The following is a 27934-nucleotide window of genomic DNA, read 5'->3' as shown; positions in this document are numbered from 1 at the left end:
ACATGTTGGACTTTCAAGCAATGTTGACTGTATTCTTCCCTTGTTATGCCTTTTGATAGTTTCAAAGAAAGTGTGGAGAAACCATCATCTTATTCTGACTGGCTAATAAATAATAGCATTGCTGAACTCGTAGCTTCCACGGGTCTCCCAGTGAACATCAGTGATGCCTATCAGGATCCTCGCTTTGATGCTGAAGTAAGAGATTTTTAGAAATGTAAATATACATCACACTTTTGGCATTGCAACTAATATAATACAATTTTATCATATTATCATGGCTGTAAAAGGTGAATATATATTTTTGAATTAGATTTTCTATCCAGTATGTCCTCCTCCTGATCTGTTGGCATTGCCATGGCTTTATACACTAAACACAGGTCACTGAATTAGTGTATGACTGTAGGCAGTTACCTTGTCTGTCCATGATTCTTTTTTTTTCTATTTATAAGTGATACCTTCCTCTATCAAGTGCTTTGATATTTATGCAAACTGATTTTTACTGCTGAAAATTTGGCTGTTGGTGTTCAGTGTTAACAGCACCATCGTTGTTAGTTGTTGGAGTGACTGGGACTGTACATACACAGAGTGTAAACACAACCAGTGTCTAGAGAGACAAATGTTGTTTGTGATCTAACTTAACCAACTAACCTTTTAATTTGCACAAATAAAATATACACACTGGATTAGTTATTTCTTCAAGATACATATCACTTCTAATAAAAGTTGTTTATGTATCTTAAGGTATTAATTCCAGCCTCAGTCAGGAAGGTGTAGATGCAGATAAAAATGTATACTTAACACCTAAATAAATGAGAGGCATGTGGAAGGACAAAATGTTCACTGAATTCTGTCCAGTGAAACAGTATTACTATGGGGGACTTGGCCAGCAGTTGGGCAGCACATTAATCAGTGGACAGCTTTAGTCAGCAAGCTTGCCAAACTGTATTACCACAATAAGTGTGCTTGGAAGCGTTTCATGTTGAGAGTTTGCTTGGTTCCAGTTTTATTCCATGTGTCCTTAAAGGGATTATTTCTCAAACCAGCAGAATTTTTCAAAACAAGAAAAATAAAAGGAGACTGCTGTAAAAAGTGTGCAAGAAAATGGTGTTGATGCTAATTTGTTCAGAATTTCAAAAAGTACCCTTAATGCCTGGGGTCTATTTCTGGTCTAATGCCTGGGGCCAAACAGATAGGCTAAAATAAAGTATACCAATCCTTCATATGTTTGCATTTGTACTTTTAATATATCATGTCCTGAATAATTCAGCTGTCTCTTATTTGTTTCACAGTTAGTCCTTTCCAAGGTAGAGCCATTGGCCAATTTATATAGAGAAGAAGAAAACACTTAATGTAAAGGGCAGTCGTTATTTTCTGTTGGTAGGTTCCTGTGAAAATTTAATTCTTAAATTCAGTTGTTACAATCAATTATTTCTACAGTCAGTCAAGTACAGTAAGAACATTTTACCCCTTGTGACTTAGATAGAATCAAACATACAGTTGTAGTTACAAACAGATATTCTGTTCTCTGCTTCTATTAAAAATGGTCTCTTTTTTCTCTCAGTGCACTAACTGTCATTTTCAAATGTTGATGCTAAATTTTCAACTCATTCACTGACAATGGAATGCCGAAGTATTTTCACAGAGTTCATTTTAAGTTATACACCTGGGGCAATTGTTCTGCCACTTCCATGGGTTTTAGGTGGCACTCCATACTGATTTCAGAGATGAGTATGTACGAATAAGTAGTACTCTAGTAAAACCTGAGTTTATATCTTTTGCTACCTAGGAGATCAGTGATCCCATCCTACCTCCAGTATACGAATTATTGCTGGTCTTTTACTTTTCTGCTATTACAGATTGCCTGTAGCACTGGCAGTTTTAGTAAGAGAACACCTCCTGATCTCCTATGAGTGGGTTCATCCCACTCTAATCTCTTTTGAAAAAATATTTTCTTCAGATTTTGCAGCAATGACTCTAAAGAATAAAGCTTATTAACCATAGAAAAGAGAATCAATGACACATATGACAAATTGCGAAGTTTTATACTATATTAGATAAAAAACAATAAATGAGGCAGAAAATTGTCTTCAGAACCACACGACCAATTAAACCTACATAGAAAAATCTAAAATCTTGGTTTTGACCTCATCCTTCCACTTCTTCCTAGCTTGCACTTCTGCACAATTCCCTACTTACTCTTGTCTGTCTTCTGAAAATGTGTAAGCCCCCTTTTATAACTGCTTTGCTAAATCCAGTTTCAGTTTGACAATTGGGAAGAGTATTTCTAAGGCACACTTATTCAATGGAGGTTGTCTCTACTAATTCATCAGTGTAAGTAATCCAGGAATTGTCTGGACATTGCCTCAATTGCAGTTTGTCTTTAATTCCAAATCAAATTCAAATAGTGTAAGCTTTCTGTGGCAAAGATGGTGATTTTTGGGGGGTGGGGGTGGCAATTTTTAGAATAATCCTTGTGACTTTTGGTTAATCTTACTGTGAATGAGCTTTCAGCAGGATTTTTTTTCTGAGTGAGAGCTGATCCATGTGGAATAATATTTGTAAACATAAACTTACTCCTTGACATTTCTATTCCTAGAATGTAGAAGGCTGCAAATGGTACCTACTGCTAATGGAAGCTCTCATTTCTACGTTTTAGGCTGACCAGATTTCTGGCTTTCACATAAGGTCTGTTCTGTGTGTCCCTATATGGAATAGCAACCACCAAATAATCGGTAAGACCTTCCTCATAGCTGCGTCATTTTTGTGCTAATGTAAATTTAATTCTGTCTTTTTAATTCTATGTTCCTTTTTCTTCTTTTTCCCAGCTGAATATTGTTAAGAAGTTACGGTACCTAGGATGCATGCTAAGTATCCAAGAAGGGATGTTTTGACTTGGATACTGTATGGACTTTTTCAGCTTTCCCATTGTATCATTGTTAAGTTATATATTGTATTGAAACTTGAAGACTAATGAGATGGAAACAGAAATTCTAACAATATTAGTGAAAAATGTGTCATATGTTTTGATACTTTTCTTGGGTCTCCTTTTTTAGTACACAACTCAGGCAACTGTTTCTGCAGTCCAGCAAAGTGGTCACCTCCCTCTTTAATGATAAACTACACAGCCAGGGAAGGCTTAGCAGAGAGGCTGTGCAGCTGTCAGAGTTGCCTGTGGCAGTGGTGTGTGCTGGAGCAGGACGTGACAGGGTTTTATTGCTTGTTTGATAGGATGCTTCTCAGCTATGATACACCTGCAATTGGCCCTGTGTTATTACCTGCTTTTGGCACATAAAGGAGCACCATTTGTAAATAACAGTGCCAGATTCCTCTGGTAACTTTCCACAGAAGAATTCAAGTCAAAGCAATAGCAATTTAAACCAGCAGGGCAAGACTTACGTCCCTGTGTGTTGTGGCTGTCAGTGAGAGCTAAGATCGGTAGTGCATTGCTGTAGGCACTTGGTGCCATGCAGGATGAGGATCTTTGAGCTTATTCAGCAGAGATGATGTGGGAACTGAATCTCTTAAAAATATGGCTCATTGTTTGTTGTGAAGTGCGTATTACCTTAAAGGAGTAGGAAGAAACTGAACCCTTGACTGGTGATAGCTCTTACAGTATTTTTCTAAGGGCATATTGTAGCTAAACAAAATATAAATGGTTTGTTGCAGTAGAACTCAGTATTAGTTCAGCTAGAGCCAAGAACTTTGAACACTTTTTCTTTCTCAAGTGGTTTAAGGAAATTACATTTTTTTCATTGGTTCAATAGATTTATGGACCAGTGATGAGGAAAAAAAGGACTTGTATACCCAGGTGATGCTAAACCCACTAAGATTTTAGGAATGAAGGTACTGGTCAAACAAATTCTATTAGTAACTCCAAATTGATAGGACAACTTATATGATTGCGGCTAGCCAAGTGCTCGAGTTCTTTCCCAAAGAGGTCTTTAACCTTTTGTGAAAAACTTTGCGAGTAACTTTAAGGTTTGCAATATGATACTTGGAGAGTAGAGAATAACAGTTGGAAGTAATAAACTGAGTCGTGGTATCAAACCAAATATACTTTGACATGTTTATGTCTGTTTAATGATTTTCAGGATAAATATTTGCAGTTTTGCTTTTCAGTTTGAAAGATATATTTTAAATGTTACCAATGAATAAAATATTCTGTGTTGTGAATTAATGAATGAAGATTATAATTCATATTAACTCTTTCTAAAGGGGTAGCTCAAGTGTTGAACAGGCTTGATGGGAAACCTTTTGACGATGCTGACCAGCGACTGTTTGAAGTAAGAGGCATTCAATTTTGTAGCAATAACATACTTTTTCAGCAGGATTTGATATTCCTGGGTAATGCTGCTTCAGCTACTCTGGGGAGGGGGGAAGAATATGTTGTCTGTATTTGTGGTTTGACATTAATTCTCAGAACTCCTCACTTAATAAGGTTGCATCCTAATTAAAATAAGTTTCTTGCATCTGATCTTTGTCATCTTGTTGAGGCCACTGACTTGCATTCTCAAGGTAACCTCTCTAAGCATGATTATTTCTAATATTTTCATGCAATTCCTTTTCATAATTAAGCCAGCATTCATCTTTGTGTTTGTATTATAATTGAATTATAATTGACTTTCTTTTTTCTTTTTAATTTTAGGCTTTCGTTATTTTTTGTGGCCTGGGCATCAACAACACAATTATGTATGACCAAGTGAAGAAATCCTGGGCAAAACAGTCTGTGGCTCTTGATGTATGTGTACACCTTAATGCAACCTTTTGTTGCTTATAAGTGTCGCATGTAAAGGAACATACTGCTTCTGAATTTATTGTAGTTAGCATTATTTTCTATATCTACCTCTCTGCACCTTAGAGTGCTGTCTTATTAAGGTAATGCTGACGGGGAAACTTTCTCAGGGTACCCTTAGCTGTGGAGCTCATGAACAGCTTAAGTGATTTTGAACCTGGATATCTCATTTGATGCCTACATTTTTTACAGTAGAAGGGAGAACAGTGCTGATGGAGAATCTAGTTTCTTAGAGGTGTAAGTGTAGGAATTTAATCTAGGTGTTACATGTATTTTCTTGTCCATCAGTAATTTAAAATTCCTTAGAATTTCATATTTTAGATAGCTTGTCATTGTTTTTCTAGTGTTAGTTTAAGTGAAACATACTGTGAATAGGACAAATTTGAAAAAAGTTATCGTAATAGGGGTTTTTAGTATCAAAAGCAACATCTGCTGAACCCTTATAAGATATATGTCTTGCAAGAATAAAGTCAAAGCAGAATGGCTGGCAGCTCAGTAAGAGCTCTGCTGTGTGTCAAGGCCAATACATAATGCAGGGTCCTGGCATTCCAACACATCGCATCATTCTATAAAATACATGTAGAGTAGCTTAATTGATGGCGAATTTTCTCTTTTTTTTGCCCATTGCCTTTGTAGGAATTTCTCTTCCTGCTTCCGCACATGCACGCGCACACACCCTCCCCCCGTTCCTGAAGAATGAAATCTACCAGCTCCTGTAAAACAAACTCTAAACCAGAACATTTTAAAAAATATTATGATGATTATTTAAACTTCTATAAGCTGCTTCAACAATAAAGCACTATTCTTTATTATATTCTGGATATTTTAAACATCACATTAAAAATAATCTTGGCGAGAACAAAGCTTGGAGTTTTGAGGATAGCTTTGCAAATTTACATTATTCCTACTAAAACAATAATTAAGAATGGTTTGAATGAAATTTAAGATCTTTTAAAAAGCCTTATGCAAAACTGATTAATCTTAAAACATCCTCTAATGAAAGGGTAATGTCGCTAAGATTTCAGTATTGTTCTATATTTCACATCTGATAAGAGAAGAGAATGATCTAGCTGTCCCTGATGTGTGCTCCCTTTAACTGTGTGACTCCTTTGAGTTTATGCAGTACCCACCATTACAATAAGAACCACAAAAAAAGCATTGGCCTGATTGAGATATGAATTCCTCTCTGTTAAAACAAAAATCAAACCAAACTGAATTGTTACAAAGATGGCATATTTTTTTTTCTTCACTTCAGAGTTGTAGGTATTTATCTGTGTATTGGGGATCTATCCTGTAAAGCATGTAGGCGTGCTAAGGCTTTTTGAAGTCAATAGGACTGCTCGTGTTAGAAAACATTCTAAGCATAACTGGCTTTTTTTATTATTTCTGTATATGTATTCACTTAGGAGGAAAAGTTAAAAACTTGCCTTTTCAGGCTGCCTGCAAGATTCCTTATTCTTAACATATCATAGTCATGAATTACTGTAATCCCACATATGCCCCAGATATTTGTGCAATATTACAGTTTAGAATGAACACTACTCTTGGCAAGAAAAACAAGCAGTGCCAGATATTGCACTCAGATACATAGGTATGAAAGTTTACATATAAGTTTGTTAGTTACTACTGAAATCAAGGAAATTTGAATTTCTTGGTTTAAAATATCATCTGCTTTTTTTGATCTAAAAAAGACAAATAGCCATATAGCTTGAATGTAGATTATAGGTTTGATAAATGGCCACTATGCTTCAGTGAAGAGTAATTCCTTCTATAAATGAGCTACAATGCATGATAATATTTGTGTAAAGTGATTGAAGATGCAGCAGAATAGTACTGAACAAAAGAATGGTATATGCTGAAGGACTATGAATCCATTTTTCAGTGATAGAATACTTTATTAGCATTTATGTATTTAGCTAGAATGGCAATGAGTGGCATTTTCAAATAACATTGATATCAGATGTAAAATAAATCAATTTGATATATACCATAATAAAATTCTTATCCTGATATACAGATACATTTTTTATATAGAAATCTCATAAGATTGACTAATAAACAGAAGACCAAAATGTAAATAAATGATGGAGAAGGGTTGACAGTAGGATGCCATATGGTTCAAAACCAGGCTAAATGCTATCTTATATATTGAGGATGCAAAATTTGCAAATGATTAAAAGATTAGAATAATCAATATTAAGGAAGACTATAAAAATCTAGAGGGATATAATGAATGCAGATACGGGAGAAGCTTGATGAGAATTTTGGTATTAAGTGTAATCTGTCATAGCAGAAGACATAATTTTACTAATCTTACAGATTTCGGAGAGAAGCTATGACATGTTTGGACAGAAAAATAGATACAATTTGAGGAAGGACATGATGTATAGTTATAAAAAGTAAAACGTGAGACAAAGTAAATTAGTGTTTGTTATTTATTCTTTTATAGTGCAGGAATGATTTCCTGTTACTGTAAAAGATGACACCTCTAAAATTGATACGAGTAAAAACATCTTGGGGACTTATTGCCACAAGGTATTGAAAGCCAAGGGCATTTGAGATAGAGTTTAGGTGTTTGTATGAGTAACAGAGACATTCATAGATGAAAACAATTTCAAAACGAGAAATACATATCACAGCTTTAGCACATAAGCGGATTGGGTGTTGCTGTGTGGTGAGGAGGACCTGTCCTTGCTAGGAGTGCTCTGGCTCATGAGCTCCCTCATGGACCAGCGCCTCATCCCACGCAGTCAGACCTCGGTGGGTGCAGTACACAGGATGTGGCTCTTGCACCTTCTGGAGTGCTTCTTCAATGTTAGTATCGTCACATAAGGATATAATGTATTCCATGCAAATGTATGCATACTTACAGGTAATAGGAGGAGGTGTGCAGTACTCTGTGCATCATATTTGATGCTTTCATCTCCAGAATGGTATTGAAGAGAATGTCAGGCATAGCATAGAAGTGCTAATTTGCATGCGGTGATGTGCCACTAGCAAAGGCATTAAAGCTTTGCAGTATAGCAAAAGGCATTATTTAAAGTCTATAAATCTGTTATTTTTACATTAAATTCTTTGTCTTTTAATTGTAGAACTCCAGGAGAACAATGTAGGAATGCTTATAATATTAAATTACTTACTGTCCATGATTCCCTATAAAATTCCCTGCAACATAAATGCCAAATGTATACCTGATAACCAGCAATTAGTTACTATATGCTGACATTCAGAACTGAATTACCATGCATAAATATTAATTAAATTTGGTTTAAACATCATTGATTAGACTGTAGTATAGAGCCCTATTATTTCTACTTGTCAAGTCTACAAAAATGTTTTTAATCTTTTGTTCTGGGGCAGGTGTTATCTTATCATGCAACATGTTCGAAGGCAGAAGTTGATAAATTTAAGGTAAGGATTTAAGTTTTTAGTTATTTCTGAAAATATAACAGTAAATTAAAATAGATGTAGATTATCTGAGATAAAAGCCTTACATCAAAAGCAGAAAATCATAATTAACAGTGATCTACAAAGGATGTATTACATGTTAGGCTGTTAGACAGGTAAGGTGGAAAAAAAAAAAATCTTTCAAAGGATAAAGAGCTGCAGTGGTGGGTCCACAGCAGCACAATACCATTGTCCCAGCACCAGCTGCTGGAGCTGCACGTCAGCGTGGGTCGGGTGGCCTCCTCAGCAAGAACCACCATAGGGAAGTCATACCACCATGGGAGGTGAGGAAGAGACAAGTGAAAATGAGAGCAACTGAAGACTTTACACGCTTATAGTGTGGAAGCTGTCCTGTGTATTAAAAAAAGCAGTGCATTCACTATCAAGACTCTGCATAGGCTCAGAAGGCTGGACATGAAGGTGAGAAATCCTCTTCTAACTTCTGTAAGCACCCTGGGCAGAACTGGAAAGTGATGTGTGCTCAACGTAGCATTACTAGGGACTGATAGTTTTGTGTTCTCACTGAAACCTGCCTTGCCAAGGGGTAGAGAGTAGTGGGAACAGTGACCTTGCTCCTTCATCACTGCCAGCACTCCAGAGCTACTTTTGTGATAGGGTTCGTTTGTTCTTTTCTGCTAGAGGAAACATGACGGAAACTTGATGGCGCTTTTCTTGGCTATTGAGGAGTCAGCGTTGTAGAGGGCTCCTCAAAGCTGTTTGGGAGGCTCTTGTGGGTGGGTATCAGTGTTGGTCTCCTGTACACAAAGTGCATTGGAGACTGTGACGAGGTCTGGGAAGGAGACCTAGACTGTTGTGACCCTCTGCTGCTGGCATTCCCTGCTGTGGCTCCCTGGCACCTGTCTGGCTGAAAAATAGCAGTTCGGTTGTTTTGACACTTGGCTGGCTGGCTGCAGCCTGATCTCTGGATCATGGGGATGGTTGTGGTGGAAGGCAGAAGCAGTGGGTGACTTAGCAGAGCTGATACTAATGAGTTACCTGGGTTGAGGAAGGGTAGTTATTGTTAGTTAGTTAATTAATTAGTCTGTAGACTATTGCCCAAATGATGGCTGTGCCTTAAAATTCTGTGTCAATACCTGGTGATAAGGGTGTAATATTCTCCCTCCATTGTAGTTATTGGTGCAGTTACCCACCCTTTTGTAAGGTGAAGATTAGATCGCTGAATTATTGCTGGAATCAAACATGCTTGAAGATCATTCTGACTGCGGCCAGCAGAAAATACTTTTGTGGCTTAATAAGTTGTATCTTATGTTTGGCAAAAAGAACACTGAATACTGTGAGACGGAGGAAAAAAAGGGATGGGATAAAGGACCTATAGTTTTTGTGTGTGTGTATTTTGGTTTACCTTAGAATAAGCACCTGTAATACAGCTTCTGTGACTGTCAGGATTCAACCAATATCTTTCTACATACAAGAAGGCCATACTTCTTGGTTGCTGCCAGCCATTGAAAGACAATTCTCCATCATGGTCTGTGTAGCTGAAATAAAAGCCTACTATGCTACTCTTTGGACTTAGACACTAGTGTGATGAGGAGCTAGTCTACTTGTTTTCCCAGGTGTCTTCATGAATAGATTTGCCAGTCTCCAAGTAAGGAATGTCTTGTCATTATCCATTTACCTTGAAGGCATGTAACTATCCATTTAATGGTTATTGATAAGATAAAGGGAAATGAAAAAAATTTATTCACTAATAACCCTGATAGATAAATTTTTATAAAGAACATAGATGAGAAAATGAGGCATATAACCAAGCTGTGCTTAAACGAAGCTGAGATACTTTTTCAGAAAAATCTTCCCTTTCCTATATCCAGTTGTCTCACTTTCCATTCCTGACAAAATGAGTGCCAGGTAGTCTTTGTTAATGCTTTACACCACTGGTCGTAAACAAACCAAACCAACCAAAACCCAGAGAAGACCAGCGTGTCCTGCGGGCCTTCAACAGACCTCATCCCCAGAGAGGGCAATCCATCCATGGGATGAAATTGCTCCCGTCTCCCCCCTTGCAGAGCTCTGGCAGCCATTCTGCCTGCCGAGGTCTCCTGGGGCATCCTACTCTGATATCACTGCTCTTTTCTCTGTTCATTATATTGTTATATTTTGTTTAAGCCCTGTGTTATATTAGGGTCATCTTCTAGGCTTGACTGGCTAATAAACAACTCCTCCCTCTGGGGGTGTTTGGGGCTAAAACTGTCCCCTCTCTCTTTGGTGATTTATTGGCAGATGTGAGAGGAAATGTGTGTTACGATTTACCCAATGTTCTGGTTCAGTCAGAACAGGAACAAACACACATGATAGAAACATCTAAATGAGAGTAATGCCAGTAGTTCATCGCTGGCTCTTGACTGACATGGGACCTAACAGTAATTAATGACTTTGGAATGACAATACATTTGAGTTGACAAATTTTCAACATATTACCCCAAACATACTGTAACTGGACCCCAGCAGCTTGGAAATAATTACATATTCTTCCTCCTAGCTCAAGTTGTTTATTTCCATCTTTGTTATGTTATTTCTTTATAGTCTTAATAAAATGCTTTTCCATTAATTTTTATTTGCCTAAGATCTCAAGAATATTCTGATACAAAGTGAAAAATTGCAAGTGTACTTGAAGTTTATTTTTCCTCTGGCTTTTACCAGTGAATTAATTTTATTGCATTACAGAAAGCATAGCAAGATTAGTTAAAGTTGACTTTTTTTTACTTGAAATTTTGTCAATAAATTCCTACTGTTATTGGATGAATTCACAAATGTACAAATTCACAAATATACCTGGTATCTTTTTAAGAATTAAATATAATCACTGTGAGCAGGTTCTGTAAAATAAATAGCATTTCTGTTGCTACTAATCCTGTCTAAGAATTAATGAAACAACAAAAAACCCAGCTTAATAAGAAACTCTTAAGAAATGAAATACCTTTCTCCAGATGCTAGGATGGGAAAAAGTGCAGAACACCGTTGGTTGTGGAGCTGGAAAATACAGAGAGAAGTTCACAGTATGGAACAATGAAACATGAGTGTATGATAATAGACTATGTCATGCAATTGGCCTATTCCGTATCTGATTTCTGCAGTTGTCTAAAACCAAAGCATCTACGTAGATTCACATTTTTGAAGGGATTCCATGTCTGGTGTTACTAGAATATAGCTTTCACGAATAAAAATCTGAAAGCCAAGTTTTAAAATGCGTATATGATTACAAATTGTTCTATTAATGAATGGATGTGGGTTTTTTTCAGAAGAGAATCTAATTAGGCGAATCGTTACTGTAAAAATTCATGTCACCAGTCCTTTTCATTATTTGCATTAAAGCTTTTGGGATTCATTAGCACTTACACTAGCAGGCAGACATTTCTCAGGAGGCCAGCACAAGCAGGACCAGTGTGAGGCTCAGACACAGCGTAGGCAAGTGCAGCTCTGCTGACCTGGATGGAGCCACCTGCTCACCACTCTGCTGCCCATGCCCAGGGGGAGCGGGAGTGGAAAATTCATGCTCTTAACCCAGTGAGCTTGTTTAGTGATAAGAGAGGGGGCTTAGTCCTCCAGGTAGACATATGTGGAACTGCAGAGGCCTGGGATTCAGAGCCTGAGCAAATCCCTTACTCTCTGTAGGTGATAATCTGTCCCCAGGGAAGGTAATGGGAGGTTTGCCATTGATTTCAGCAGGATGTTGCCGTCTTCAGCTTTGTTTGGCATTGTAACATTGCGTAGTAATGTTTCCGCTGTCATCTGCCATCTATTTATTCACAACAATCAGTCTTTTGTATTGTGTTTTCTGATAGAACAAGATCTCCGAAAAAAGCTAAAATTTAAAATCCAGTCCTGTTTTTATGCCAGTTTAAAATGTATGTTAAGTGAAAACTTGAGTTGGCACGCAGTGTAAAATGAGTCCTTTTTCCTGAATATGGTAGGTTTTTAAATGGGGAAAAAACACAGGGAAGCTTAATTGGTAGAATTTCCGTAACAGGCAATTGAATCAGAATTAATTATTAATCAGAATTAATCATGGAGTATCTACAATTATTCCTGTATTTGGAATATGCACTGTACTTCCAGGTTGTAAGAAAGAGGTGGGTTTTGTAAATGATTTATAGGATTAAAAAAAGAGCAATGAAAACATAGAATTAATAGTATGTATTGTACGTAGACTGTCCATTGCCAGATTATTTTACATTTATTTGCTACTCTATTTTTCAAGTTTGATTTTTATTTTTTATTTAAATTTGATGGCTTTAGAAAAAATCATTTACATCTGGTATACTGCTAAGTTCATATAAGTTGCATAATTTATTTTTTTAGGTTTTCTGATATGTGCTGTGTTACTGTGATAGGTGGATTTCTGATACCATTGCTCTAGATACGGGGAGAAAAATTAAACTTTACTTTTCGTGGGTGTTTGCCAGTAAAACAAAAAACGTCCACATTGAGTGCAAACATTTCTTCCAAATCTGAGACTGCGTGTCTGATGTCTTGAGACTGATTTATCACAATGCTTCTCCTCACTTGCATCTTCATAACTACACTAAATCCAAACTGAATTTTGGCAGGATAAGCTAAAGTAATGCACCAATGAATCATACCCATATCAATATTCATTTTATTTTTTAAGAAGTTAGAAATAGGTATCATTTTAAAAACTGTGACAACTCTCTTGTATTTTAGACTTAAAAGAGAAATCCGTTATTTCCATCATGTGCTAGTGTTTAGCTATAAACATTTGTATTATTGGAACAGAAAAATGTAAGACTAGTGAAGCCTGATTAATCTAAGATTGATGCTATCCTATAGCATTGTCCTGTAGTGCCAGGTTTCTTCTCATTGAAATGCAGGCTCTCCAAGCCTAAAAATAGTTGTCTTTTAGACAAATATAGAAAGCCAAGATACATCAGCAAAGAATTGCAGAATTGTGTCCAGGACAGGATATTTATAGTAAGAGTTACTGACTTCTGAGACAGTAATGAACAAGTCCTATGACTTAGCAAGCAGTCCCACAAACACGTATTACCTTTAAATTTAGCTAATATAGTTTCCAAAGAGAATATGTAAACACTGTCCTATTATGGGTAATATACAAGAAGCTATTTTTAAAAAGCTAACCTAATTGTGCAGCTGTGAATGGTATAAGCCAGATCAATATTTAATGACTATGATGTATTATTTATAGCCCTGTGAGAGATTCCCTTTTTTAGGTCAAACAGCACACAGGAGAGCTACACAATGGAAAATAATGTATCACCTGCTTTACAGAATCTTCGATTCAAAAATGTAGCGTGAATAACAATTCCTGTATTTCTCAATGCCGTAGCCTGAGGTATGGATAGTTAAGACCTGCCTCCACATAGGGAGGCTTTTGTGTGTCTCAAGAAACACAGATGTTTAAATAACGATGGAAAGAGTTGAAGCAAAAAAGGAAACAACTTTTAGGACTGCTGCTATATATGACAAGGTAAACAGTTGAATCATGAAAGATGATGGATTTAAGTGAATTTGATATTTGGAGTACATTACATGTATGATATAAAATGAATTTGTTATGTCTTATGCTGTTACAATTTTATACCCACCCTTAAATGCCTAACAGTGGGCAGCACAGTGAAAAATTGAATTTTATGTATTAATTTTATCTCCAATCTCTGTAAGGATTGGGAAAGCATTCCTAGGCTATGTCATTCTCTGCTGTTACACCATCTTTCAATTTAGAACTATTTTAGTTACTTTTATGTTCTGGTAATTAAATCATTTGTAGCAATTTATAATACATTATAGTCTTCCTCAGTAATTAAATTTCAGAAAGGCAAGCTGGCCTTTCTGTTTTGGACTATTTATGAAATATTGCCATTTAAATATGTATAGCTAGAAGATGAGGGGTTTATGCATTGACAGCACTGCCGTTTCAATCTGTCTGGTAACGGGTTTACCAAGGACGGCAGGCATGTAACTACACTGCGAAGTCAATATTGCAAGCCACAGTCCCAGCCATGCGTAGGTGAAACACATACAGTTTGAGACCTACAGTGCTATATAAGTGTGTGATGTTACTCACATGCTTAAGTATTTTTCAGATTGTCCCCAAAGACTAGTCATACAGACTCTTGGACTCCTTCCTCTTTGGCTGTCACAGGAGGCTCTGTGCTGGCACTGAGCTTTTTCCTCGATGCTATTCCAGCTGCTCAAGTTCCACTGAGAGTAGCAACAATGGGGAAAAAAATAAGGAGAAACCTTGAGGGTAAACAGAGCTTAAGTGTTAATATTGAGCTGTGTTCCCTTTTTCCCTTTTGAGAAATACACGTGGTCACAAGATGTAAAACATTGTTTATTTTCTCTGCTTTTCTACATGCACTGCCCACATAAGACAAGACCTAAAGCACAGTGTTAAGAGTTTCATAATTCATGAAACTGAGATCTATTGTGTTACATTATTTCATACACTTTTACATGTGCCTATGTCTTCAGTTGTCATGGAAACAAGAAGTAGGGAACACATTGCATACACTGAAAATTATTAAAAATAATAAATAATGATTAAAAGTAAAATATTGGGGGGGTTATACTACCCTCTAGATTGTGAGGTTGTCATCTTTTGACATCAAGCTAGTGCTCTGTAGTTCAAAGAGATATAAAACCAAAAAAAAATTTTAAATTTCAGTGAAGAGGCGGAATGGCATGGAGAAAAGGAGTAGGGAAAGATTGTTTATGGTTTTTTCCTCATACAATGTTTAGGTTTAGGGGCATCAAATGAAATTGTCAGGGTATAGATTTTAATCTAAGGATCTCTCTTCAGCAAACATGTAGTTAAGCTATGTGACTTATCACCATAGATGTTAATGAGCCAAAAATGATGAATTTAACAGAAGGAGAGATCAAATGAGGACTGTTGTACAAAGACAGTCACCTCTGGCTCCGGAAATCTCCAAAGTGCAGCTTACTGAAGCAGAGTGCACCAAGAAACTATGTTTTCTGAGTTCCAATACTCTTCCCTGCTCTCAGTCACTTGCAAAGCTAAGGTACAGGGCTTGGGAAGGACCTTTGGTCTGACACTATATGGTTATTCTTACGTTATTAATCAATGCCTTCCAACAGTGCTGCTCGGAAAAAAATAGGAAATTACATTCTTTGCATCACTTTTTATCACCCAGAAAAGAGACTATGCCTTCTATGTTTAAAATGCAGAGAAATGTGCTTTGACTTGATCATTACTGTCATAAATCTCAGAAATTGCAGATACCAGGGTTTGATGAAAAGTCCCAAGTTTGCTGAATTGTTTGGTTTAGTACAAGTTCATTCTTTTCATTTCTCAACCACCTGCCCCTGGAAGCATTTCTGGATTGTCCTGCTAAGCTGTTCTTCAGTTCCTTGTCTCAGTGCTGGAATCTGTGATTCTCGGGTGCACTTTTCCCAGTACAATAGCCCTTCTCATACAGATATTGTTACCATCATGAAACCTGTTCCATTGTGATAGATTTTATTGAGAATAAGGCATATAAAAGAGCAATATGACAGTTTGTGGAAAAACATGAGGTTTTTCGTTTTAATTCCTTCCATGAGGCATTTTATCAGAAATAAAGTGGGACGACTTCAGTATGTCAGAGGCATGAGAGGCACCTGTTCACAAACTGGTTTTGGAGCTGTCCTACTAGATTAGTGTCGTACTACAATGTCTACCCTAATTCTAGGGATAGTTAATAGAAAAAGCTAATGGGAATTCTGAATATGCTTTCAAAAATTTAAATAGTTTTATTGAAATTTCAGCATTTGAATTTACTGGCTTTGTAGTTGGTCAAGATGAGATTAAATTGGTGCAAAAGGTCACTGAAAGTTTTCCTCTTGTATTTCTAAAATGACCATATTTATTATCTCCAGGTGAAAACATGGAGCTCCCAGGGTAAAATGTTTCTTTGCCTCCAGGGCAGATGACATATGAATTTTCCAGGATGTCATGGAGGGAGGGTTTACAAGGAGTAATTTAACCTCGTGAGGCTCAGACACCGAGCCGCTCTCTGAATGGGCCAGCCCTCTTTGTTGGCTATAGAGGAGTAAAAGGGAGGTTATAGCGGTCATGAGGAGCGCATCCACGCCGTCTGCCCACCTCTGAATACTGGTAGTGTAACTGGGCAGGTTCCTTGCCCTCGTGCTGTCATATCATCTGAGCAGGGTACGGGCAAGGCACTTCATGTTTTGGTTTCCCATCTGCAAAGAGGGGACAGAAATATTAAAATATCTCTGTGAAAGATTTCAACATTTGTACTTTCTGACTGCAAAAGATTGTGTTGCATTTGTATGATAAGCCTGCACAAAACCAGTTTATTTTGTAGTGTTGGGAGATAAGTAAATCGTGTTTTTAAAAAAAAATCTTTCTCTTGAGGAAAAGCTATATACAATTTGAGAGATTTAAGGCGCAAGACAGAAACCTGTGGCCTGGAAGCCAGATAAAGGCCACAATTTAATCATATATCCATGCCCAGACAATTTTGTTCTGTTCATTTGTGAGTTTAGCACAGATCATTAAATGAATTTTTAAGAGATAGGCTTCCTTCAGCAAGGAATAGGTTCTAGTCCGTGGATTATGTCAGGGCAAGGGTGTAATGCAGATGTTAATAAGGAACTTCCTGTAGAATTTTTTTAATATGTAAAGGCAAAATGTATTTATTCTTAAGTGTTTATGCTATACAGAATAATCTCTGAATGCATTTACGCTGTAGGTTAAAAAGAAGGGAGTTGTAAGGGTTAGGATTAAAAGAATGTGAGAAATCAACACTGATATTCTGACTGCAAAGTAAAGACACACAGTAACTAGAAATATTAAATAATAAATAACTACTACTAAGATCAGCTACTTCATAGCTAGACCAGAGCTTAAATCTCCTTGTTAAATACCTTCACAAGTAATAAAGTTCAATCACTGACAATAACAGAAAATCAAAATTACATGCATGGTCAAAACTGGTCTTTGTACTACTTTTTTAAAAAAGCCTTCTTCTGTAAAGCTGAAATAGATTTCAATTGATTTAATTCTAAGAATTTCTACTATAGTCTAATATTCTTTTACAGTACTAAAAAAACATTCTAAGTAGTTTAAAATATTGCTGACTTACTGCCTTTAATAGTGGCTGTTTTTCAGTTTCCTAGTAATTATGCACACTAACACAGTGGTACTTCAACAACAGAAATTTTCAGCAGAGGAGTAATAAAACACTTATGGTTATTAATTTGCCCATACTAAAAAAAGTGTGTTGCTACTTTGCTGTTCTCAAATACTGCTTTTTGTTATTTACATGGGAAGTTTTGTATTGCTTGCATCTGTTTTCATATCCAAAACCAGAACTGGCCCAGGACTTGAGAATGCTTAGAAAAACAAATTAGAAATAGCAATTGTTGGGGACATAGTATTGCTCACACGTGAAGGTGAAATGATTTATTATCCAACGGACCTGTTGTCTGTCCTTCAATCTGATCGGACATCATACTCCACGAGAATCTCTTGTCAGCTGGAAAGCATCGAGGAATAAATACAGGTCTACATTGCTACACCATTTAGCCAATGACCATGCAAAAAGTGATAAGGCATAGAATACATTTAAAATGTCATGCAAGCCTGAGGAATATTCAATGAATGATTTTAAAAAAAAAAAATCAACACTTGTCAAATGATAAAGTAGTATGCTTCAGTCAGTGACAGACTGGGGAATTTATATTTGAAAAGGTTTTCAAACAGGAAGAAAAAATCTTTCTAGCAAAGCCTTGTGCACTTAAATTGGACCAGAATAATTTAAAAAATTGGGGTACTTCAGCAAATGATGGTACTTTAGGAGTTCTTTGCTGTGGGTTTACCATGGTTCTTTCTCCATCGATAAGGATCAAGTTATTCCCCATACAGTTAATAGACATCCCTGGGGACAGCTCACTGTTCTAAGACCTGCATTCCCATACTGGCCCAGTAAGACCATTGTACTATTTGTTTTAACTCATGGAAGAAAGAATTCTTCAAAGAAATCCAGAAAAATGGCATAATATTTCACAATTAAAATTATTCTTTATTTGTCTGTGCTTTGGATTCTTTTTGTAGCCTCAGCAGACTGACAGTTATAACTGGGAATTTTCTGGTTAAAAAAAATCAAGTTGCTTTTCACCAAAATTTATTTGGATACAAATTTTCTAATTGGCATTAATATTATCAATGTTAATTTTAAAATTAAACAAGTTCCTTAATAGTTGTACTGATTTTAAAACCGGGAAAAAAAAAATCTTTTGTTTTCCCTAGCATATACCCTACAAAACAAAAAAATATTTTTCTTTATTTCTGCCTCTATACAGTGTTCTGGCTGCAAACAGTTGTTTGTCATAAATGTTTACTGGTATTGATTGTAAATTATTAATGGCATTATTTCTATAGGCTTTTTTTACAAAATAGTTTACAAAAGGAAACATAAGTGTCCCCAAAGGAAGAAGGCAGGGACCTTTAAAAGCTTTTGACATTGCCAACAAGTTTGTATTAGAGCTAGGACCTTTTTATAATTAAAACTCCAGAAAGTGGAGAATGGGAAATAGATGAGAAATGTTTTTCTGAGATGAATCTGTTTGGCCACTGGGTGCCATCCTTGCTCCACTTTAAGGCTGATTGCCTAGCAGCATTTCTGTTAAGCTGTAAAATCCTGAAAAAAGTAATACCAGTGCAATTTCACACCATCGTAAATATGCGTGCGCATGTAGTAGAATATGTTAGCAGCACAGACAGCGTGTCCTTCTTGCGTGAGTCACTGAGACACTCAGGAAAAACATCCTCATGGGTTGGTTCAGCCATGTTAAATCCACAGTCTCATATCCAGCATTTTTTTTTTTTTGTGTTCCTCTATCTACTGGGGAGACTGAGGCTGTGCTGAAAGACCTCTTCCCATGCACGAATGTGTGACCGTGTTCCTGTGCAGTATTAATTTAGCCTCTGGGATTATTTGAAGGAAAAAACTACATGGATGCACACTTGTTTTCTAGATCAATTAATATTTGGGGTGTATCGGCCTGTGTCATCCAAGCAAAACTATATCTAGTATATATTATGTAAAATAATACTTGCAATTACAACCTTCTACAGATTATTTATTACACTATTTCATTGTCTGTCTGGGGAAGATTCCTCTATTGTTTTGGTCTCAAAAGTCTCTTGTTTTAGTCCAGGCAAAATCCCAGGCAGAGTAAATGTACAGAGAAATTATGTCAGTAGTTCTGTGCTTTTAGTCTTTCAAATTTAAAGTGTGAACACTTTAAATGTATGAGAAATAGACTCTAGCACTTCTCTTTCTTGCTGCAACTGTACAGCAAACATGCAGGTTGTACCCCAGGCAAAAACAGGAAACTGAATATTTTATGAGGCCATTTCTGTGAAGTGTTCCGTCATCTTGTGCTTTGCAATAAGCTACACCCAGCTCTGAACACACGCAAAAGGGCTGAGAACATCAGATATCAGTGTTTTTCAGTGCCTTTGCGATCTCCCTGCGCATACAGCATCCTGTTTGGTGCGCTTAAACGTCATTCAACCAACCCTGCTTTCTGTGCTGCCATGCAATAGCATGTGTTTTGTCCCAGGCATATGGACAGCCTATGGGCACACAGAAAACCCCACCCCAAAACAACAAAAACCAGTTTCTATTTACAGTCATTATAAACTCTGCTGCCAAACTGATTCCAGGTATCTACTTGTGTGATCTGTACTTTCCCTGAAGGAGACCTGTCGCTGTGGGTGGTGGTAAGGAAAGGTTGTAAGTGGCATAACCGCAGCAACTTGCGGCAAGACCTTGTCTGTGGGTAGTGCTGTGGCAGCGACCTGGGGAAGACCTTGGTGAGCTGGGTACTGCATGGCACAGCAATGCAGCCCCAGTAGGGTCCTGTATCCAGCTCCTTGCCTGGCTCATCTCTCGCTTGTCTGCACATTCGCTGCCTCTCTGAGTCGGTGGCGGCAGAGGCGTTTGTGTACCCCACAGCTCTGTGCCAGGCTTGGACAGTCTTCAGTGTCCCTAAGATGAACTGATGCAGACAGACCTCTTCACTGAAATTTGTACCTCCTCAGCTGGTGCAGCACTGTCTAAGCATAGGATAAGACATTATATTCAAAACATTAATTTGGCAGATGCAAGATGTCTAGGAGTAAAAGAGCAGTTATATCAGTCAAATATCATAAGGGTATTTTCATAGGGGCCAGTTAACGTGTATTACAAGACCTTCATTAAGAATCTCATGAATGACAAGAAACAAGTATTTATGACTTGCAACCTTTCACCTCAAAGTAGTGATAGATGAAAGCAACTGTTGTTTAAAGAAAAATTTATAAAGCTAGTAAGATACAGGTAGTAAGTAAAGAGCTAAATAAATACAAGATTTAAGTGCCTATTATTTGTTTTTGTAGAAAGAGCAGGATCTGTATGTTTTATTTGTTCTCAGAAAACATGGTTAGGCTGTGAGTTGTGTGTGAACGTGAGTTGTGCAGGCTGAAGGGGTACTGTGGGGGATGTATGTTCTGCTATGGGGAGAGGAGTTGGGCTCTGTTTGCGGTCCGCCCTGCAGAAGCTTGCACAGGGTAACCATGTTGGCTTGTTAAACTGTAGTGAGATGAAGCTCTGGTCTTTTTGGGGATGCTCCTTTGGGCAGTCCTGAGTGCTTCTAGGGGAGAGATTTATGGATTCAGAATAGGATGGGTGGATTTCTTTTAAACCTGCAATCAGAACTTGATGAAAACTAAGGAGAAAAAGACAAAGATAAAACATATTTTAAGGATAATCGCTGCAAGGTTCTCTATAGCTTTTCTGTAAATATATGCTGTAGGTTTGACAGTGTTTTCAATGTTATTTATTGTCTACCTGACAATACTCTGCTATAGCTGTCACTCTAGCGGATCTGAAATAGGACTTTCTCCCCAGTGGAGCAGTAGCCCATTCATATATTTGCATAACTTTCACCCCCAGTCACTGTACTGCCAGCCTGATTTGTCGCAGGTGCTCAGAAGGAAGATTTCGGTGGCCAGCAGGAACACCATCCAGTGCTGCTGCTGTGCATCCCACAGCACCGCCATGGCCCACAGTGGCACATGACCAGCAGTCCTGGGGATTGCGCTGGTGCAGCAAGTGCTGCTGGAGTACACCGGGATAGAAAAAAGCATAATCCAGTGTATACGCCATTGTGGCACTGGTGGGGTTTTTGAAGTTTGATTGTTTCTTTTTTGGTTTTGTGTCTGTTCTTGACAAGGCCTTCACTTCTTGCTCTCTCATGTGCTCTCTCACATCACATGTCCAACTGAGAATTGCAGAGCACAATTTGGGCTGTTTGCCAGTTCCTCCCAGTGCCTTCACATCATGTCCTCTGTGAGAAGAACCCTGACCCTGTTCCTTCCACCCTTGATCAGTTTTTTCCTCTTCTGAGTCTTCAAGGAAGCAGCTAGAGCCTTCCCTCCCCTTCCTAGGTGAGAGGGCTACCTTGTATCCCTCTTTCCTCACCCACCCAAATTTATAGGCATGAGGAGGTCACTCCGCATTATCCATTCTGCTCTTCATGCGAGCAACAAAGCTGTCTCCCTGCCTACCAAAACCAAGTAAGGCTGTTGTGGGAAATGGCAGCTTGCATGCCTGACACTTTTGTATCACAGAGAAATAGTTGTCCTAGGTTTGCTGCTTGTGTTTGTTTAAAAATCTGGGACGGAGACTGAATAGACCCTTTTGTATGAGCTTCTCATCTGCACCAATGGTCATAAAAAGTCGACAGTTGCTAGCCTGTAGTATGTGACACACTGGTTATTTCCTAATCACCGTAAGCCAAAAGGACGTGAACACTCCCCTGCGCGCCTCGGGAGATCTTTGTGTCGAATGTGCATGCCCTGTAAAACTCCAGTCCTAGGCTGCTGTGGTTATGGACTTTGGCCTTAAGAATAATAGATGCTCAGACCATTAATTGCTTTTATTTTATGTGTCTGTTCTTTTAAAATAGAAATTTCTTGTTCCTTTTATAGGCTGCCATATATTTTGTTTCTGTGTACTAGGAAACAACTTCAACATCAAGGTTTGATTTTTAGCAACATAAATAATGTATTTTGTGTCTTTTCTATTATAGTTTGTAACAAAATTTTAAATGTAATATTTTTATCTCTGAAATTTATTATTCGTTTTGATGGGTCCCAATTTCAGAAAGTGCCACGTTCAGACAGGATAGATCAGAAACATTCAAAATTCTTTTAACTTTTTCGCTGTAATTCTGGGCTTACCATGGGAAATAGCATGTGTAATGTAATAAAATTTAAAAAAGACAAATCCTTTTCTCAGGTACATATAGCTTTATACCAAAAGTAGAAAAATACTGTATTTTTGTCCTAAGCCCACAGCGCATAATAATAAAAAATTTCACTAAATGCTGTATTTGGTAGTGATATATTGCTTAATAGTTACTTTTCTTGTTCTAATAGAAGAAGCAGAATAAATAGCTTTCTTAATGCTATGAAGTTTTTCCTTTAATTAAAGCAAATACGAATATTCACACTAAGCAGTAGTTACGTTTGGTAAATGGTCAAACCAAATATAACTTTTTGAAACGACTAAATGCAACTTTTTGTTCCACATTTCATCTCTAAATTCCATGTTACGCTGTTAATTTGCCAGTTGAGGATGAAGCAGTCTGCACCACCTATACGTGCTTCAGCTGCAGCTTTTGAAGCTGGATGCAAGAGCAGCGTTATTCTCGGTTTACAGATGTGAAACTTTGACTAAAGCAATGAATGACCTTTTCCAGCAAAGGGCTCCGACACCCACTGTGGGACTTTGGGCAGCACTGGGGCTTTTGATTTCACAATTGCAGCCCTCTGCTTATCTGCTTGGGTACTCTGAAAAGATTTAAAATACATAAATCCTGTTCCAGGGATTGTTGATGTCTTTTACATCTGAACAGTTGTTGGTTAAAACATTCACTGTCTGGCATGCAGAAACAGGGAACCTGGTAGATCAGACGGTGGCAAAGCATGTTTATATGTCAGCGTCAGATCTCCTTATCTCATATTTCTGTCCAACTGCCTTCAGATGAGTCCAAAGTCCGACTCCTATCTCATTCCAGTCTCTAGTTGTGGCTATTTGAGTATCCCTTTATACAGTGACCTCATTCAGAGAACTGGAATTTGGTGAAAGTTGCGGAAGGGCAAATAAAGTTGAGGAGTTTTTGACCCTGCCTGAACCAGGGCATTGGACTGGCTGGTCTCAAGAGCTCCTTTCCAGCCTAAATGATTCTGTGATTCTGGGTGATTTTACTTCCAAAGGCAGCAGCAGCACTACTGTGATAATCATGTTAAAAAATCATAGAATCAAAACCCAGAGAATACACGTGCCCGCTTTAAGTCTCTTCCACATTTGCTCCTCTTTACTGTAAATATTATAAAATTCCCTTTAACTTCTGCTATCCTGCTTCTGCTGCAGTTGGTCATTGGAAAAGAGCTCCTAACTCAGCATTGTGAAGGGCAGAGAGATGCCATCCGCAGTCTGCAGTAACAGATGGAGGCCTTTAAAAGCCAGGTTGCTTTGGGCATTAAAACATCCCTGAGCTGAAACATTTGATTCTTTCCCCTTTGCAGACAATAAGAAATGTGTCAGACTGGAACATAACAGGCTTTGGTCTTCCAAGGCTATGAAGAGGTGCAAAATTTGTCCGCTACTGCTAATAACTGACTATAAAGATAAGTTTTAAAAGATGCCTGCAGCTATAAATATAAGCAAGTATTTTAGAGGCCTTTATACATGAAAAGAACCCTTCACAAATAAAAATCTTTGCCATCAGAAAATACTGTCTCCAGTATGGCTTGACAGAAGATTAAGCGAGAGATAAAGAAGGCATTGCATTTAAATATTCTCCACTTTGATGCTTTCTGTGCAGGTTTTGATGATCAGCCTTTAAGGTTTTTCAGTTCCTAATCTTCTGAGAGAGATTCTAGGTGAAGAGATACTTGAAAGGGTGGTCTTACTTTCTGTGTATGTCACATTGCCTGAAGCTCCAGCTTCACTATAGAGTACAAATTAAGCCAGATCCTGACCCACTATTGAAATCATAGCGTGTGGACTCCTGACTCAAACAGTGCCCCTGGGAGTTAAGAGGCATGCCATGTTTAGCCATTCTTTTGCTACATTGGGACATATATTTCGTGGGATATCTTTATACGTGTTATATATGTTCAAGTTTCTTGTTACTTTTTTTCCATCAGCCTGGCAGTATTTTCTGATTAGGAAACCTTGCTAACTATTCCACGTCACTGTCTGTAGGGCTATAGAAAAAGTGGACTGCGTTCAGTAGTGGAAGTTATTGTTACGGAATAGTTCTGATATTGCATGGGCGAGAAGCTGAGCATACCAAATGGCATAATGTGCTATTTTTTTAATAAAGCCATACTAATATACTTATCAGTAGGTTTAAAATGCTTTCCTCACATAATAAGCACTGATGTCTTATCCACACAGGCAGTAAAACTCAAGTACAGAGAATTTAAGCTGACACAGCAAAGTAGGATTTCAGTCCAGTGTTTTGTGCGTTTAGCTGGACTGCTTCCATCGTAGTGAACGTTTTACAAGGAGAAAGTATGCTTTCTGAAGAGCAGTTTCCTTACATCTGATTTTATCACATTATCAACTACAGATATAGAAGATTGCAAAGAACATGTTATTAGAAGTGTTAGTGCAAAATCATTTAGTAAGTCTTTCCTGTCAATCTGTAGAATGATATTTTTGTCCTGTGTTCATAGTATCAAATGGGATCGAAACCTGTGTCTTCTCATAACATGTAATGCTGAGCGAAGTTATTGCAATCAGTCCCGTGAGCTGTGGGTATCTTCTGTTTAACAAACCCCTTAAGCTGCCTGTCAGTGTGTGCCAACTTGTAGGAAATAAGGATGGAATAAGAGGATTATGGCAAGATGAGACAAAATGTAATCGACACCTTGAAATTGCCCTCTCTCCACCACTGACCCAGACTGTCTCGTAACCAAATTCTGCTATAGGAGATTATTAAATATCCAAATTGCTATTTCATATTTGTTCCTGATGTGATACAGTTTTTCCCTACATAAGGAGTTACCTCTCTCTGACCATTTCTTATGCTGACAGCATGTGACTTGTCTGCTGGTCTCCACTGGCAGTACATCTGACTAGCTGGAAGGAGAAGAATTTAGCTTAGTATAGCTTTTGCATACTGAAAACTAGACTCCTAGCTCATACAGGAAGTTTAGTTTGTAAAACTGTGGATCACTGGGAAATCCATAAAGTTTCTTCCCTGTTTGGAAGGACTGGTAATGTGTTTCCAGATCCTAAAATAGCAAGTCACCTATCATGAGCTTATAGCAGCTGTCACACCTACAAGTTACTCAGGACGGGAAGCTTGCCTCCTTTCACCCATCTCCAAGGGATTGTTCTTGTACTATTTATAACTATAAACTAATTTAAAATTAATTTGTAAGAGGGCATTTAATGGTATGCTTTTCATATATTTTCTCAATAGCAATATTGGCTGTTATGAAGGTACTAGTGTTGTATATGACAGAAACTTAAAGTAGGATTAAAAGGAAAGCAATTTGCAGTAACATTAACCAAGCTGAACGTAAGTCCCCTCTCTCATTCAGGAAATATGTTCAGCAAGAGCAGCAGCAGTCTCCCCTTTTGCTTGTGTTGATTGATTGTGATTGCTTCGTTCAGCTCTTACTGTGAGAATGTTGTGAAATGCTCTGCGTATATGTGTGTACGTTTTATACTGCATTTTTCTGACATGTATTTACATGTGAACACATACTACGCAGAAGAAAAAATGAGTACGAATGAATGCTTATCTTTATTCTTATCTAGTTGTATGCTAACGGTGTAAAGAAACCATTTTATACAGATGTTTTATGTATACATCTAAAACTCTGAAATAGTTGTCTTCAGCAGCACTAAGGTGTAAGCATCAAATAGTAGCTTTTATTTCAAGTATTTAGCTTCCCTGAAACTTTGACTCTTTAGTTTCCTAAAGTTTTCCTTCATAGGTTTTGTTCATTCACAGCAGCACAAAGGTTTAGTAATACTGAACCAGAAACATTATTTTTCTATTCCCATGGGCTTTTATAGTGGCCAGAATTGGGATTTTATTGTTGGTAAAAGCCACTTTGGTGTTCCGTGTATGTGGAAGTATGATGGTCATTAACATATGGCCCTTTGATGATGGCTGATCTAAGGTAAGGCTCAGCCAGTCACTCGTCTCCAGCTGTTCACACCAAGCAGGCTGTGAAGCAATTTGCACGATAGCAAAGAGCAGCGAGGAAAGGAGAATCTCTCTCCAATCCTGAATTGAGTACAAAGGTGCTTTTCCTCCTTCCTGTATCCATCCCACTCCATCCCATGCACGTCTGAGTACAGGGTGGCTGCAGACCTTGTCTTTATGCTCTCATTCAGGGGCATGGCATCTTCTTTTTCAAGCTGCCCACAAGTGGTGATAGTTTCCCAGTCTGGTAACTGCTGAGCTTGTACTTTATTAGGCAAGAGCTGTTGTCTTCCCTGTGTTGAGTCCAACTTGTGTTGGTGCTTCCTTTCAAGACAAATTTTTGCTTTACTGCCATGGGGTATGGAGATGTGAACAGAGGAGGCACGTCCAGCTTTAGTTTACCATAAAGTCACAGATGAGTCATGTGAGTTTTTCTCAAGGATGAAGAGCGTTGAAATTGCTTGGTCCGCAGGGTAAAAAGACTTCAGAGTATAATGTTCTTAATTGTTTTTAGAAAGGGGAAATTGAACTTCAAAACATTCAAAAGGAAGCAAGCCTTTTAAGTGATTCTAAATCACTGGGGTGCTCTAAAAAATGATTTCACTGTAACTTGAATTTTAATTGCCTGCCCCTTCCTCTTATTGTCATGGTACTTTCATTCCCTCTGTTTTCCTGGAAGAGAGTGTTGTTATTGCTGTTTATTTTAAGAAATCCAATGGAATTTGTCCTGCAGTGCAGCAAAATTTCAGGGATGGATATGTTTTAATATTCTGTATTATGAATATTTTTTATATCTTTGTAATTAAAAAAATGAAGTTTTAATGACTGCTCTCCTATAAACCCTGGACTGCTGCATTTCCAGCATAAGAAGCTGAGGACAGGCAATGCCAGGTGCAGCCAGAATATTGCTGCAGCCTCACAACATATCATTTTTTTAACATTATTCAAATTAGTCTCAACACTCATAATTCTGTTGTTTCCTTTATTGCTGTTGTAAAGCAAATGGTTCTTTTATACAAATGTTATCTCCTGGCTATTAATTCAGCAGTTATTTTGGATTATGGCACTCCTGTTAAATTTAGGAATGTAAAAGCTTATAAATATTTAAAAGTTTCAGACTGACGTGGGAAGAAATTGTTTTTGACTTGCTTTGTTAATATCCTGTTGTTCAGTTTGTAATAGATTTAGAATATATTGTTATTTCTCCACTGTTTGACAAAGGGAAAAACAATTGTAGTTGAGCAACTGGTTCAAGTGTTCTCCCTTGAATTGTAACAGGCTGGTAAAAGTGTGTCTTTCCAGTAAAAAACAAGGAAAATACCTGGTTTCCTTTAAGAGGACAAAAAATGTGAAAAATTTAATCAGAGCCCACTTCAAAGTTAATGAAAATGCAGCAGTAGGTTTTTAAAGTTAGTTTTGATAAAACGATTTCAAGTAGGTCTA

At 37.6% G+C, this 27934-nt stretch overlaps 1 protein-coding gene across 1 annotated transcript in view; it reads left to right on the top strand.

The window, feature by feature from the left end:
* PDE11A (phosphodiesterase 11A) overlaps positions 1-27934 on the top strand; it is a 134739-nt gene that overhangs the window by 67112 nt on the left and 39693 nt on the right. The window contains exons 6-10 of the mRNA XM_054829644.1: positions 60-195; positions 2657-2732; positions 4216-4283; positions 4646-4738; positions 8153-8203. Coding sequence (XP_054685619.1) covers positions 60-195; positions 2657-2732; positions 4216-4283; positions 4646-4738; positions 8153-8203 — 424 coding nt within the window. The remainder of the gene's footprint in view (positions 1-59; positions 196-2656; positions 2733-4215; positions 4284-4645; positions 4739-8152; positions 8204-27934) is intronic.

The sequence above is a fragment of the Grus americana genome, chromosome 6, assembly GCF_028858705.1.
Source record: "Grus americana isolate bGruAme1 chromosome 6, bGruAme1.mat, whole genome shotgun sequence".
Classification (NCBI taxonomy): Eukaryota; Metazoa; Chordata; class Aves; order Gruiformes; family Gruidae; genus Grus; species Grus americana.
This window is presented reverse-complemented; position numbering and strand designations above follow the sequence as displayed.